At 40.7% G+C, this 14,251-nt stretch overlaps 1 protein-coding gene across 1 annotated transcript in view; it reads right to left on the bottom strand.

The window, feature by feature from the left end:
• The window catches only part of PAXX (PAXX non-homologous end joining factor), a 244,519-nt gene that overhangs the window by 27,647 nt on the left and 202,621 nt on the right, over nt 1-14,251 (bottom strand). Inside the window, exon 6 of the mRNA XM_044058857.1 lies at nt 3,103-3,196. Coding sequence (XP_043914792.1) covers nt 3,103-3,196 — 94 coding nt within the window. The remainder of the gene's footprint in view (nt 1-3,102; nt 3,197-14,251) is intronic.

Here is a 14,251-nt window from a genome sequence, read left to right on the forward strand (position 1 = left end):
ATGTTTGAGAGATCCAGTGCTTTTAGGACCAGTCAATCACACCAAAAGTATAGAACAGAAGTGCAAGCTGACTTACATTTATTAAACTATATTTTAAATGTCAATATAGTTTTTAATACTAACTTTGGTCTTCTATAGCATTTCTTACTAAGCTTTGTCGTGTATTCATGTTTTATTGCTGACCCTTCATCTACTTCCAAATAATAATAATACACTCCCTTCTGATCAAGTTTTTATATCACATTGCTGTCCAAGGTTGATATTTTACTTAGCACTTCAGGTTTTATACAAAAACATTGTCTTTGCACATTTATCAACCCCAAGTGCTACTCTTACATAGTCTGAGAAAGTTTTAACAATTTGTAATTGTGCTTTCAAGGTGTTTGATGAGCTACACAGTTTTAAATCATTCATAAAAATTAGACAGATGTAATTGCACAAGGCTGATTTTTGGAGTTTAAGCAGTCATCATAGCCTACTCTTATTTAAACAGCTTCATGTGTTATGGGCAAGACAAAGGGAATGGTGACAAATAATCACCCTGAGAATATTCCCTTTTGGATTTTTTTAATCCTTCAGATAATAATTTGCCCTTTATCATGACTTGGTTGTAAAGTGGTTGGTCACTACTTCAAAGTCAGTGCGATGTAATTGCTAGATGTATACACTTAGACTTTCCATGATCCATAAATGCGGCATGCTATAAATTTTTATTTATTTATTTTTTGTAAATATGCATGCTAGGCTTGGGTTCCTCCACTTTTTACAGCTCTCGATCATTATTTTCCTTAACAGTAGATGATCCTTTGTTCCACATGAATTACTTTCGTTATCTTTTTGTACTATTGCCATGACTGAATTTTCTTAAGTGACTATAAACTCTACATCAGTTCCATTATATAATCTATGTACTGTCAGAAGGCAAGTTATTGGTCTATATACTTACAACGGCGTTGCAGATTCAATATTACAAATGAGAATTTTTTCCCCTTTCAACCGGGTTGATGTGTACTTGGGATATGTATATAAATAAATTTACTCCAGGTTAAATCTTTCTGCAGATATATTAATAGATTTAGCCAAAAGTTGGGCACTGCATCTGGACACCGGGATTACATTTAGAAGCATATGTTAATTATGTCTCTATTTCTCGGATTGTTAATGTCATCTTATCTCATATACTTTACAACAGACCTTCGTCTGACTCTGTCCATTCAGCATCTTTGTTATGTTTAACAAGACCTTCAAATATAGTTCTAAAAAAGTCAAAACTAGAATCTCAAGAGGCATTTTTCCATGACCTGAGCTGTGCGGGGCTTTGTAACTTTTGCTATGGGGTATCAGTTTGATATTTTTTGCATTGTACATCATCTTCTCTATGTTTACATACATCTTCTGTTTGACATTTGCGGGTGGTAGATGAAAGGACAACTTCAAACTGCAGATGAGGTTTGGTCTTCTTTTCTTTACAGAGTACAAGAAATGTGATGTAGGACCAGATTTTCATTTGCTTCTATTTTCCTGTGGTTATTTTGCCAAAGAGTTAGTGTACTTAACGGGAGGAGGGGTACCAGGACAAAGGGGAGCAAGAAATCTTCCAAAATGTATTTTCCACATATTTGTAAACTAAGAGATTTCAGGTTTGATGTTTAGGGATGCTACATTAATGAATTCTATCTTAAGATGTGAATCTATAAATAGGAGACAAACATAATGTCAGTCATTCCATATATTTTTAGATCTGGTCATGCTCGCTGCTGGGATGCCATGCATGTCAACTCCCTGCTACCTTCAGTTCAAGTAACCCAAGTGAAGGCCTTCACATTGTTCCCCAGTGTAGGGTGTAGGTAATTTACTTGAGGATTGCACTGAAGGTTACAATTCTGTAAAGGACATGCAGCATAACAGTCACAGACCTCACCACTTGTTATTAACTATGTATTAGTAGTTTTCTTTTACTTTTCATTATCTATTTGTTCTTTCTTATGTGCAACTGTCTTGGGACTCCACCATCCCCAAGATACCTACTGAAAATGGACTTGTCCTAGCAGGACTAACCCAGTTAAGAAAAAATAAATTACATTTGCTGCATGTTGGGGAGTGAAGCTGATCACACACCACCATGCAGAAGACTTCCCTCCCTGAAGTCTCTTTTTATTATACTAAATTTCATGCACTGCTGGAAGACAAAATTCCTTTTTGAGGTTACATTTTGAATTTTTTCCTTGAATGACATCATTGTACAACCAATCCTAGACCGTAGCCAACAATGTAAATGGCTCTGTCATTGGCATGCCTATGGGACAGCTTAACCATTCATAAAGGACAAACGTGGTTCTCCCGTATTTAGCACGAATGACACACTGGAATTTATTAGATTGAGAAAATAATGAGACTTGCATCGTACTGAATTTCCTGCTCAGATTTCTCCTTAGAGCAGAGGTGTCCAGTCTTTTTGGCACAGGAATCATTTTACCGGACTTCACAAGGTTTGTGATGCATTGTCACGTCCAACATGCATATGTCCATTCAAAAGTTTACTGTGGGAGATACCAAGGGCCAGATTGCGGTTCCTGGGTCACATTAGAAACCTCTGCCCTAGAGAAAACAGTGTTTTTCAAAGCAATAAAGGCAAAGCTGAAAAATGTGAAGCGGTGAGGGTATTTCGTTTCAACAAGAGTCCACACTAAAACGTGTAGTACCATGCAGAGCAGTAAGCCTGGAACTCTAGGTTATCCTTCATTATGAAGTAAGATCAGAAAGCAAAGAGGAAGCTTCAGCTTTAGTACAACAGCTAGCTCACACAATAGTACCAAGAAACCTTTCTGCTAAGGTGAGAAAGTACTAAGCTGTACCTCTATACAGACAAGGTAAGAAATAGGAAAACCTCTTACAACGTTGATTCAACTTCTTGCTTCCAAGTGCAAGTCTTGAAAAACAGTTAAAGGCACTCCAAACTGAGAAATGCTGAGCTGATAGTATATACAGAATAGAGGTTCACTCAGTCTCTGGTGGAATAAACACTGACAGGTGGAAAACAAACACTGCAGTTTATCTTTAACATGAACACCATTTCTTTATAAGCATCCTTAAACCACTTACTTTCTCCTGCCAGGGTTAATAAGCGACTCCGCAGAACTTCTCTTCTTAAGGATTCCTCCAACTGCATTCCTCATTACCTTCCGACTTTCAACATCTGAAACAAACAGATATACGATACTACCATTAAGGTACTACAGAAAATGCCATAATGTTGGAAGTCGATATCTAAGCCACAGAGAAACACACCCTTAGTCAACATGTATACTGCACTGTACCTCACTATTGACACTCAGGACCGTTCAAAACCTACAGTACACATCTGTGTCACAAAACTCTACTTAGGTGTCAATCTACATTGCAAATATCTTGAAGTTGTGTGTGAGAGAAAATGGCAGACTGGAAACAACCTTCATGGTCCAAGTTAAATTTACTCTGTGGCAAAAACTCAAAGATTCACCTACGGTTGTTTTCTAGCACTTCTACATACAAGATCTGAACAGCATCTTTTTTATGACATGACAAAGACAAAGGTTGAACATGAAAAGCTGATGTCAAATCTGTTGAATGTAATCTCATTCCAAAAGAACTGAAAGAAAAACTGAACCTAGCCTGCACAGGTCAAAACAAAAGTAACATTTTTTTTTTTTTTTTGTAGAGGGCAAAGCCACAGTGCGCCCTCACTCTCCATGTGGAGGACTTCACCCCTTCAACCACTCCCTACTTCCTTTACTTGTACAAACTTGGCAATCATGTAACAGTGGGAAAAAAATCAATCTTCCTGCAAGCATGAAAACAGCAGCTACACAAACTACTCTCTTGCAGTAAAGTCATTTAAGAGAAATGTTATCAAGGAGGAAAAAGGTTAACCAGTTACTTTCTGGCCACAAACGGGAAAAACTAAATACATATATAATCCACCACTTTTTTAATTTCTCCAGATCTTTTGGGTTTCTAATACCATGACAGGAATGGACCTAATTCCTAAGTCAAAGTACGATTAAAGTTCATGAAATCAGTATTGTTTCATTCTTTGACGTCAGCCAAAAGAGCTCTTCACAGTACCCGCAATGTGCCCAGTAATGACTCCTCCTGAAATTCGTATGCAGTTACATGTATTAATAACGTATTTAAATAGGATTGTAGACTTTTTTTTTTATAAGACCTGTTGCTCCTACTACTATTATAACTATCTGGGCAATAATCCATCACCTATAAGATCTATCTATTGGCAATGTAATACATAAAATCTAGCGTAAGTAGTACTTAGTTTTCAGTTCCCTATAACCAGAGATTTAACTTTTGTTTATTTTATATTTGTTTATTGGGGCATGGCACTGATCAAAGAATGACCATCTGTAAGCCCAGTATGGGTCTAGGTTACAAATACGACATCCTAAATGCATCAAACACACAAGTTTGAGCTCACATACTCAAATCTTGTAAACTCGAACTCCGTTTCATTTTGCCAGATCTTGAACTATGCAAGATTATGAATAGTGGAGAATGGGGAGTTTACCCTTTCCTCAATGTACAATGATTTCACAGTTGGAATATATAAGTAACAATGGGTGTGGGGGTACAGACTTTCACAGAGGGGGTGAAGGGGGCTTGCCACCTGCAAAAACATCTGTGCTATTTCTATTGTGTGCTTGATCTCGAGTGTTTTGTGCATTTAGGATGTAGAGTTTCTAACCTGAAACCCTCAGTGTGGTTTACATTCAGAATAGCAGCAGCAAGAAATTCGAATGATGTCAACAGCAACACTTGCCAGGTTGGTCAACATTTTAAAAACACCACATGGACTGTTCAGATTTATGTAAATACTTTGAATAGAAAAATATGTGGGTTAATGCTATAATTACACCAATAATAGTATATCTATATAAATAATAGCTTTAAATATTGCCTACTTCTGCATTAATCACAAACAGTAACCAAGTGTCATAATCTACCTTATTTTGCTTAACATGCATTTTTTAAACAGATACCCTCTGCTCTTGTCACCTCACAGTAAAGACGCTGTCCGGTTGGATTCTCAGCTAGAGCGTCTTCTGCGTGGAGACATGCGTGAATGGGCGATTGCTGAAGGTTGTGCATCAGGGCTGGTAACTCGGCATGTAAAAATCAACTACCAATCATTAGTGGACCGGAGTTCCGCTGTGGTGACCCCTAACCGGGAAAAGCCGAAAGACACAAACCAACCCTCTGCTCTTTACCTAAATGTAGACCCCAACAAAACTGAACATGGTCAGACAAAGGACCAGTTTACTTATTTGGTTAAACTGTTCTTAAAAAAGAAGTGACTTTATTCTCATTGTCAGAAGTTTGTAATGAACTCTGACATCAGATTTTACAGAGTAGTGATGTCATATATTATTCACTGTACAAAACCGCCAATTTTCTCCCATTCTGTCTCTGGCCCACATGTTTACACTGTGGCTTTATATACAAAAGATACTGAACAGAGACACTCGCTCACTCCTCATTCTTCTCCTGCTCAATAAATCATTTTCTACACTCCACCCCCCCCCCCCACACACACACACACCAGACAGATTTCACCTAATTTTTCATCACGTTTCTCCTGCTTGCAAAGGTTTTCTCTGCATCACGTCAATTCCATTTATCATTTTCTCAAGTCTTTCTCTGCTGCGGTCTCAGGAAAAATCTTCATTCTTTCCCATCGTATGCATCATCCTTCAGTGTTGACTTCCTCACCACAAGCTACTCAGCATCATCTTTCCCCTTTTTCCACATTTTCTACACTGGGTCAGGGTGTTGTGCCATGAGTGAACATCTCTCCCTATTCAATGCCACTCTCCTACCTTGTTCGACACTCATGCCTTTCACAGGTCTTCTCTCACACAGTCCATCCACATCTTTGCTGAATGCCCTCATTTCCTTTTGACTTCTGTCTGTCCCAAATCTTCACCAGACTGTCTTGTTTCTGCACATCTGCCTGAGCCAATGTAATCTATTCTCCTTGACCTTTTCTGAAATTGGGGCTACTTTGGTTTCTGCTCTTATGTCCTCATTTCATCTGTCCCACAATGTGCATCCTACCACCTGGCTCAGTCACTTCATCTCCATCACCTCTAGCTTTCTCAAATGCTCTGCCTTTACTGCCCAGGTTTTTGTACCATACCATACTATTGGTCGCACCACTGTTTTGTACATCTTACTTTTCAGCTTCTTTGGCATTCCTCTGTCATACACTATCCCTGACACTGTAGCAGCTGGCTGCAGCCCCTCCGATTCTAGCTTTGACCTCCTTATTCAGACTTTCCTTCGCTACCATCCCTCCCAGACACCTGGTGCTGTTAACCTGTTCTACTATTTTACCTTCTATTTCAATTGTCAACTTCTTCTGGTTTCCTCCATTTGCTGCCATTACAACTTTCTTATTTGTAATCAGTTGTATACCACATGCCTTCAGTTTTGCATTCAATCTCCCTACTCTTTCCTGAAGTTCTTGGTCAGAGTCTGCCTGTAATGCCACATTGTCTGCATACAGCATCTTTATTGATATGTTCCCTCTGATCTGTTTGCTAATGTAGCCCATCACTAGTATGAATAGCACTGGGTGTAAAGCTGAACCCTGATGCACACTCACTCCCACTGGGAACCCCTCTGTAAGACCCAACACTGTTTGTATTTGTGTCACTGGGTCCTTGTACATAGCCTGCACTAATTCTACCAATGCTTTTTGGACTTCAAACCACAGCAGGGATGCCCAAATCAACTTTCTTGGGATCTTGTCATATGCTTTCTTCAAGTCTAGAAATGCCCAGTTGAACCTACTTCCTTATTGCTAGCTCAAGTATGTCTCACTGCAAACTTTGGGTGAGTTGTGCTGCCTCCTGATCCGAATCCAAATTGCTCATTTCCCATCTTACTTCCTACTACTCTGTATATTCATTTATCAATCATCCTCCCCAGAACTTTCATGCAATGTGACAGAAGTGTGATACATCTGTGCTGCCCACAGCTGTGAATGTCTCCTTTGTTTTTGTACACTAGCACTAGTATGGTTATTCTTCAGTCATCTGGGATATGCCATTCTCTCCCCACTGATACGAGTATCCTTAGGGGCCATGTCTCTCCTATCTCACCCAGCATGTTTACCATATCTGCTGTGACTTCATCTGAGCCTGCTGCTTTCCCCAATTTCATTTTCCTTAGTGCTGCTGTTCTTCTAAGGTGGGCCCCCCTCTTTCATTGTAGGTTGTGTCTAGGGCAGTACAGCTTTTCTCTGGGGGGTTTTCTAAATTCAGAAACTGCTGGAAGTACTCTTTCCATCTGCTTTTGATGTCCTGTGGACTGCTGAGCAGGATGTCGTCATTCCTTATGAAGAATGTCAGACTATCTTCTTGTCTTTACCTTGCAGCCTGATGGAGTTTGTTCCATTCACTTAGTCACTTTCCAAAAGTTGGTAGAGTGCCTCTGATGCCTTCACTGCTATTGCAGCTCCTCTCTTGGCCTTTGTTAACCAACAAGTATTCCCTCCAAGCCTGGTCAGTCCTTTTTATTGAACACATTATCCTGCACTCCTCTTTTCTTTTTATTCCATACCACAAGGTAATACACTCAGTTAAAAGTATAGTCATCAGGAGATGGAGATCAAGAGAGACTGAGCAAACTGCCTCCCTTGAATCTTCCTATTCATTACTGCTGACTAACCTACTTCATCTTCCATTCCATTACTTTATAGCTATGTCTCTTTTCATACTGCTGTCTCTCATTGCTTACATATACAGTGTTTATCCTTAACGACTCTTCCTCTCTAACATACTGCTAGTCAGGGTTATCAAGTTTAGTATACATGGAAATGTACCTTCCTTTACTCACTTCATTATTGCAAACTGTTCCATAAAGACGTTGAATTTTGCTTGTAATTCTATTTTGCTTTCACCCGTAACTAGTTAATTGTTGGGGAAAAAAGGCCCCCCTGTGATCCCCTTCACTTAGCTGATAAACAAAAATGGTTATGTGATTATCATAATGCTAGATCCTTGTTTTTATCCCCATGTCAAAATGGATGGGTCATCTACATCGAGACAGATTTGATCCGGTATTACAAGCGCTTTTCTCCAGTGCTCAAGCATCCCTTTTCCATAATGCAATGCTGTGACGGAAATACCTCAGATAAAATTTGCCCCGAGAACAGGCAGAAATATCTCAGAAAAGAACCAACCCCCAGCAAATACAAGTGTAAACTGGTAAACAAATTGCCTGATGAAAGGTTGTAGGTCTTTTAGACAAGATCCAACAGAAAAATAACTCAATAATGCTGTCATTACAATGTGCAAGTTGGAAGTAGGAGTGGGATATCAAAATGGACAGAGAAGGACAAGAATCTAATGATGTTCTTCGTGCTTCACTGTTGCAGTCATTACACTTTGGTTATCTGCTTGCAGTAGCCCTCAGTCTGCCTGTGTCTTGGGTCCTGCGTCGGCTGTTGTCCCTTCTTCCATGACGTTAGGTCATCAGGGGTATAAAACATGCAGCTGACGACATTACATCAGTCTTTCTTGCCATGCGGTGCCAGAAGCAGAAGTTGTTCGCAAGTGCCGGTCGGCAGACTCCTGAAATTTTCGTTTGAGTTTCAGAACCGAAGTCTTCAACTAAAGCCAAGTACCCCATTGGGGAAACTTTTTCTTGCTCCTTACCGATGTCAATAAAAGTTAATTGCATTCTTGTGGAAAGCAAATACGTCACAAAGATTTTCATTTGTACTGTATTCCTTGCCTAGGCCCTGACCATGACTTACCTTGCTGTCGGTTTTGTGCTTTATTTAATCAGTGCACTATCCATCGTCGGTATATTTTCGCTTCTAAATATTTCGGTTCTCGGTTTAATTATCCAGAAATGTTGTCGGTTAGCCATCCGACTATCGGGATTCTGAAAAAACACAAAGAGAGAGAGACAGGCCGCCAAGATCCAAAGCTGCCGACTATGCTTCTCCTAAGCTAGTCACCAGTACTCAGTGAGGCACTTTCGCAGCCCCTGATACCCACTACGTCTGACTTGCAGGCCACTACTGAGACCCATTCAGAGTCCGGTATGCCGCAAGATGCTTCAACTGTGGAACCTGCAGATGTCTCTACCTTGTATGGGTCCGGAGCCGCTGTGCAGGCACCGGCTTCTGAGGGTGTATTCAGGCCTACAGACTTGCATATTAAACTGATGCCTCCTTCATTTAGGCCAAATTCTCGAACCATGCCTAAGAAACTAACGCCCAGGCCGCATGCTCAGGCCTCTATGCCTAAAAAACAAATGATAAGAATGGCTGAAGATCTTATAATTCTAATCAGGGGAAGCCAACCTCCCACTTCTAAAAGACAGAGGACTGAAGTTGTTTATGAATCTTCTGAACAGGATTCTGATTTTTCTGATGATCTGGATTTGCCCTTATCAACTTATGAGGATTCTGATGCAGAGGACTCTATTCCCTTTGCCCACCCCCAAGAGGATTTTTCTTTTAGTGAGACCTTACATACTCTAAGGGAGCATTTCCACTGGGAAAGCCATGACTTTTCTGATTCAAAAAAGAGGCTTAGGGATTTCTTACTCCTGCCTCAGCATAGGCCTTTAGCTATACCTCCTGTACTAGACATTGTTGATGCCTTTTTAGAATCTAGTTTGGCTCCTGATTCTTTACCTTCTACTCCCAGAAAACCTGACAGATATTACAGGGTTCCTGATTCTCATAAGTTCCTTTTTAAAAATCCTATTGCGGATCCAGTGATTTCACAGGGACCCATGGGCATTAAGGCTTCTACTGCTAAAAATCCTACCCCCTCCGATAGAGACTCCAGGGCGCTGGATAGATGGGGTAAGAAAGTTTACACTTCTGCAACCTTGGCCATTAGGGCTTTAAACTGCCAGTTTCATATTATCAACAACATGTTATTGGATTGCTTAAACAGAAAATGATGTTACTTCCTGACTGTGCTGAAAATAAAGAATTACAGGATTTAATGCATTCTGCTGAACAGGTTGGAAAACCTACTTTGCAATGTGGATTTGATTCATTAGAGGCCTCTTACAGGGCTGCTGTTACTGGGCCTGTGCTCAGAAGGCATGCTTGGCTTAAGGAGCAAGGTTTGCCTGATCATGTTAAAGCTAAATTGTTGGATGCTCCCTTAAATCAGGACTGCCTGTTTGGCAACAAGGCACTTTATGGCAAGTACATACATTTTGTATCCTGTGTTCTCCTCTTCATCCATTTTGACAGATGGGACAGAGTACCCAGCTTCCAACATTTCCAGGTGGTATGACAGCATGTCTCAAGTATGGTGGAACAAACGGACTCTGGAAATTAGATCCAGCTTGTAGTGTTTGACAAAGGATATATACTCAACTAAACTGTGGCAGCACAAATATTCACTGAAGAATGTTCGACAAAGACTAATAAAGTTGCAACAGATCTTAGTGGAATGTACCTTTGGTTTGTATGAAAGTGAAATTCACTTGCTACTGTAAAGGAAGCAAGTGCAATCCAAACACCATCTGGAGAAAGTAACTTTAGAGTTTGCAGCCTTTCCAAAACCAAACTGGCAAAGAATTGTTTATCTCTTCTGACAGATATTAACTAGGATAATTAGGAAAAAATACAGGCACATGTAAAGCTTTATTTAAGGCAGACCCCATGGCTACCTTAGGCACAAAGCTTGGACAGAGTTTCAGAGAGAGACTACATTTGTGAAAAATATAGGATGGATATTTTCAGGGCAAAACTCAAACCTCAGAAATTCGTGTAGATGAAGTTGAAGTAATAGCTACCAAAAACAAAGTTTTCCAAGATAGATTCCAGCTCTGTTTTGGCAGCAGAGTCAAAGGGAGGTTTCAAGAGGGTTCCAGCTCTGTTTTGGCAGCAGAGTCAAAGGGAGGTTTCAAGAGGGTTTGAAAACATTAATGTAACATCCCAAGGAGGAGTACAGTTTTTGATCAGAGGTCCAAGTAAAAAAGTGCCTTTTAGAAAGGACTTGGATATTACCAAGAAGCTATGGATGCATCATTTGAATCCCTGTGAAAGCTGGAAATATCTTCCAACTACACTTTAATAGTAGATAAACTAGTGCTGCAGTGGAAAAGTCCTGCCAAGAAATCAAGGATGGAAGGAAGAGGTGCTGAAAAACTGTCAAGACCATGGTCTATTGCCCAGACAGAAAAACTTTCCATTTGCTCTTGTAAATCTCCTGAGAGGAAGGTTTCTGTGAAGCTGTCAATATACATACCACTCTAGAATGTAATTGAAGGATCTTTGGACATCACTGGAAATGGAGAAGCCATGACATTAACACACGGAACTTAATGTCTGGTGAAGCTTGCTGGACAGGTGAGAGCAGATCTGGAAGAGGATCCAGCACCCAAGACGGTTATAGAAGATGAGGCCACAGGTAAGGGAACCAAACTTGTCAGAGCCAGAAGGGGGCAATAAGAATAACTTTGCCTTGCACATACCAGCCATGTATAGAAACTTTGTTAACTAGTGGAAGTGCTGGTATGCATAAAGGAGACCAGGTAACCAAGTATGGATTACAATGTCCCTTGATGACTGCCCCTGTTGAGAAATGAGGGCAAAAAACTTGTACTAGTGAGATCTTCAGGACCACTGGAAGGGTTTATTTGAGATAAATCCTCTAATCTCTTGATCCTGCAGACCATTTTCCCTGCCTCTTGTCGGCTTCCATTAAAGTTTGCTCCCCCACTGCCCTGGGGGCTAGCCAGTGGCATATTGTTGGGGTTTTCTAAACCAGAGATATCCCCCCACAATTCTTGGAAAATAATCTTAGAGGGTCAGACAGCATTTTGCCCTACTGTTAACCCTTAGATAAGGTGTCCTTAAACTTTTGGTCCAAACAGGTTTGGGTGCCTTAAAGTTGTTCACAAAGTCACTTAACTGCAGCCAGGCATGACAATGTATAGTGATGCCTGTACCTATCACTATAAAAACATCATTCTCTGTGCTAGAAATCAGCTTCATAGTAACATCAGTGATAGACGAGACAGACAATTTAGACTACATTGGCTTTGTCTCTGTTGTAAGACCAGTCTCCTCAGGGAATTTAACTCTGTAGCCAATTCCCTTTGGTGTCTGGTAATCTGGGAAATGGCTTCCAAACCAAAGACATTCTTCCAAAAATGATAATCCACCCTGGACTCTAAGGGGGCTGGACCATGCAGCTTTCCTCAGGACATCGGTTTCTTCATGGCAACTACAAGAGAATCCACAAAAGGATCTCTGCTCCAATGGTGTGATCCTTAAGAGGGACTAGTACATTGTCTGGCTTATGAGGAATTGGCACCACTAACATTAATGAGTCTATCATCAGGAGGAATCCAGCCAGGAGGTAGATGTGCCAAGGCCTCAAAGAAAACTTCATCAGGAGGAAGAGAGGCACCTGTTGGCCAGATCCCCTCTCCCAGTCTTACAGGTTCCATATCACCACCAAAAAATGTGTCTTCTGGATGGATCTATGGGTCCCTTTCCCCATCATCAAGGTCAGCAACATCAGTGAAAGACTCCTGGGAGGGAGTAAGTGTCTCCTGTTACATTTGTACTTATTGTGCAGTTCAGGTAGGAAGAGCAATGAAAAAACAATCTTTATGTCCACGGACGAAGGTCTTCTGAAACACGCTGTCTTTGGGACAGATAAGCAGTAGCAAAAGGTGCAGATGAGTCAGAGAGTCTGAATAGAGCCGAGAAGTGACAGACATCCCTGTCCTGGGAGGACAGTCAGTCAGACTGAAATGCTTTCCATTTGCTTCAAATGCCAAAGAGAGAGCCAGTGGAGTTGAGGCAAAGGACCTCTGATTTGGGACAGAATTTAAGGTCAACGAATCAGATGACACAATCCCAAACACCGATATCACAACTGAAATGGCAGTTAAGCCTAAGCCCAATGCAAAGATGATGATGCCAAAGCACGCAGAGCTAAGGACAGAACTGAAGCAGAGGGAGTCAAACTCTGCTCACAGAGGTCAGTGCTGACTTCTTAAACCAAGGACATCAGCTCTGTGGATTTTGGAGTTAAATCAGTACTTTGGAGTTAAATCAGTCAGAGAAATCTTTAATGTCAGACCCTAAAGCTGTCCATGAAGACAGGGAAACAATAGGTGGGAAGCTTGGTTCCAAGATCACAGGACCTGCAACAGGAACTAGGAAAGAAACTATTACAAGGTTAGTTGATGGACCCACTCTCTCCACCATCAGAGTTGAGGAGGAAATGACTCCCATGTCGACTGTAGTCTTAAAGGTTCTCATCTTATCCCAGTCTACAGTCATGACTTCTGGAGGATTTAACTGACTGGGCTGATGCAACTCATGTCAAACATTTTAAGAGTTCCTTCTCGCAAGATATGCAACCTGGAGAAGAAAACCTCTTGGGAAAATGATTGGGGATTATGGTCACCAATTCTCTCGACAGCCAAAAGGGAAAAAAGACAACCAGGGTTTGAAGGGATAGGAGCAAAGAGGGAAATGCCCCCGGGAGCTAAACATTTTTTTTTAGAGGTGAGGAGTCCTGAAGGGGAGAATCAGACATCCTTTTTCTCTCTTTATTTTCTCTATTTCTCTAAAATTAAGTTAATTACCTCTGGACTTCTCTTTTTCTCTATCAGCAGGTTTAGACAGACCTGTTTTAATGCACTTAGGAAGTTGAGACAATGAAATATCCATGGAATAACCAGCCAATTCACCCAGTGTGCTTGGTTGAAATCTTCGTAATATCAGTTTGTTTTTCTTCTGTCCAACAAGGCATGCTGGCTAAAGGAGGAACAGATTTCACAATAAATGCACTGATTTGCACAGGCCCTGGGGATGGATTCCCTTACCCTATTTTTGGCATTTTTTGAAGCCTGAAATATTTTCCATAAGGATAACATCCATATAGCAATGTAATTTTTTTTTTTTTAGAAATGCTCAAAAATGTAAAGCAACATGAAAGGGAAAAAGAAGTTATGTACCTACCATAATGTTCCATGTTAGTTGTCTTCATCTCGCCTTCCTTCTTGCTGTTTGGGTTCAGAGCCGATCCTCTGCTCCAACTCGGCCATCTTCTATACGTCGAGAGCTATTTACTGGCTCGAGGCTACTCCTTATCCCAGAATACCCAGCGTCAGCTACCCAGATCTCATTTGTGATAGCGCACACCAGACATTAGTAGAGTAACCAGTTAAAACTGGTTGTCCAATACACCTAAAC

The sequence above is a fragment of the Protopterus annectens genome, chromosome 16.part0 (genome assembly GCF_019279795.1).
Source record: "Protopterus annectens isolate FY-2018-M chromosome 16.part0, PAN1.0, whole genome shotgun sequence".
NCBI classification, from domain to species: domain Eukaryota; kingdom Metazoa; phylum Chordata; order Ceratodontiformes; family Protopteridae; genus Protopterus; species Protopterus annectens.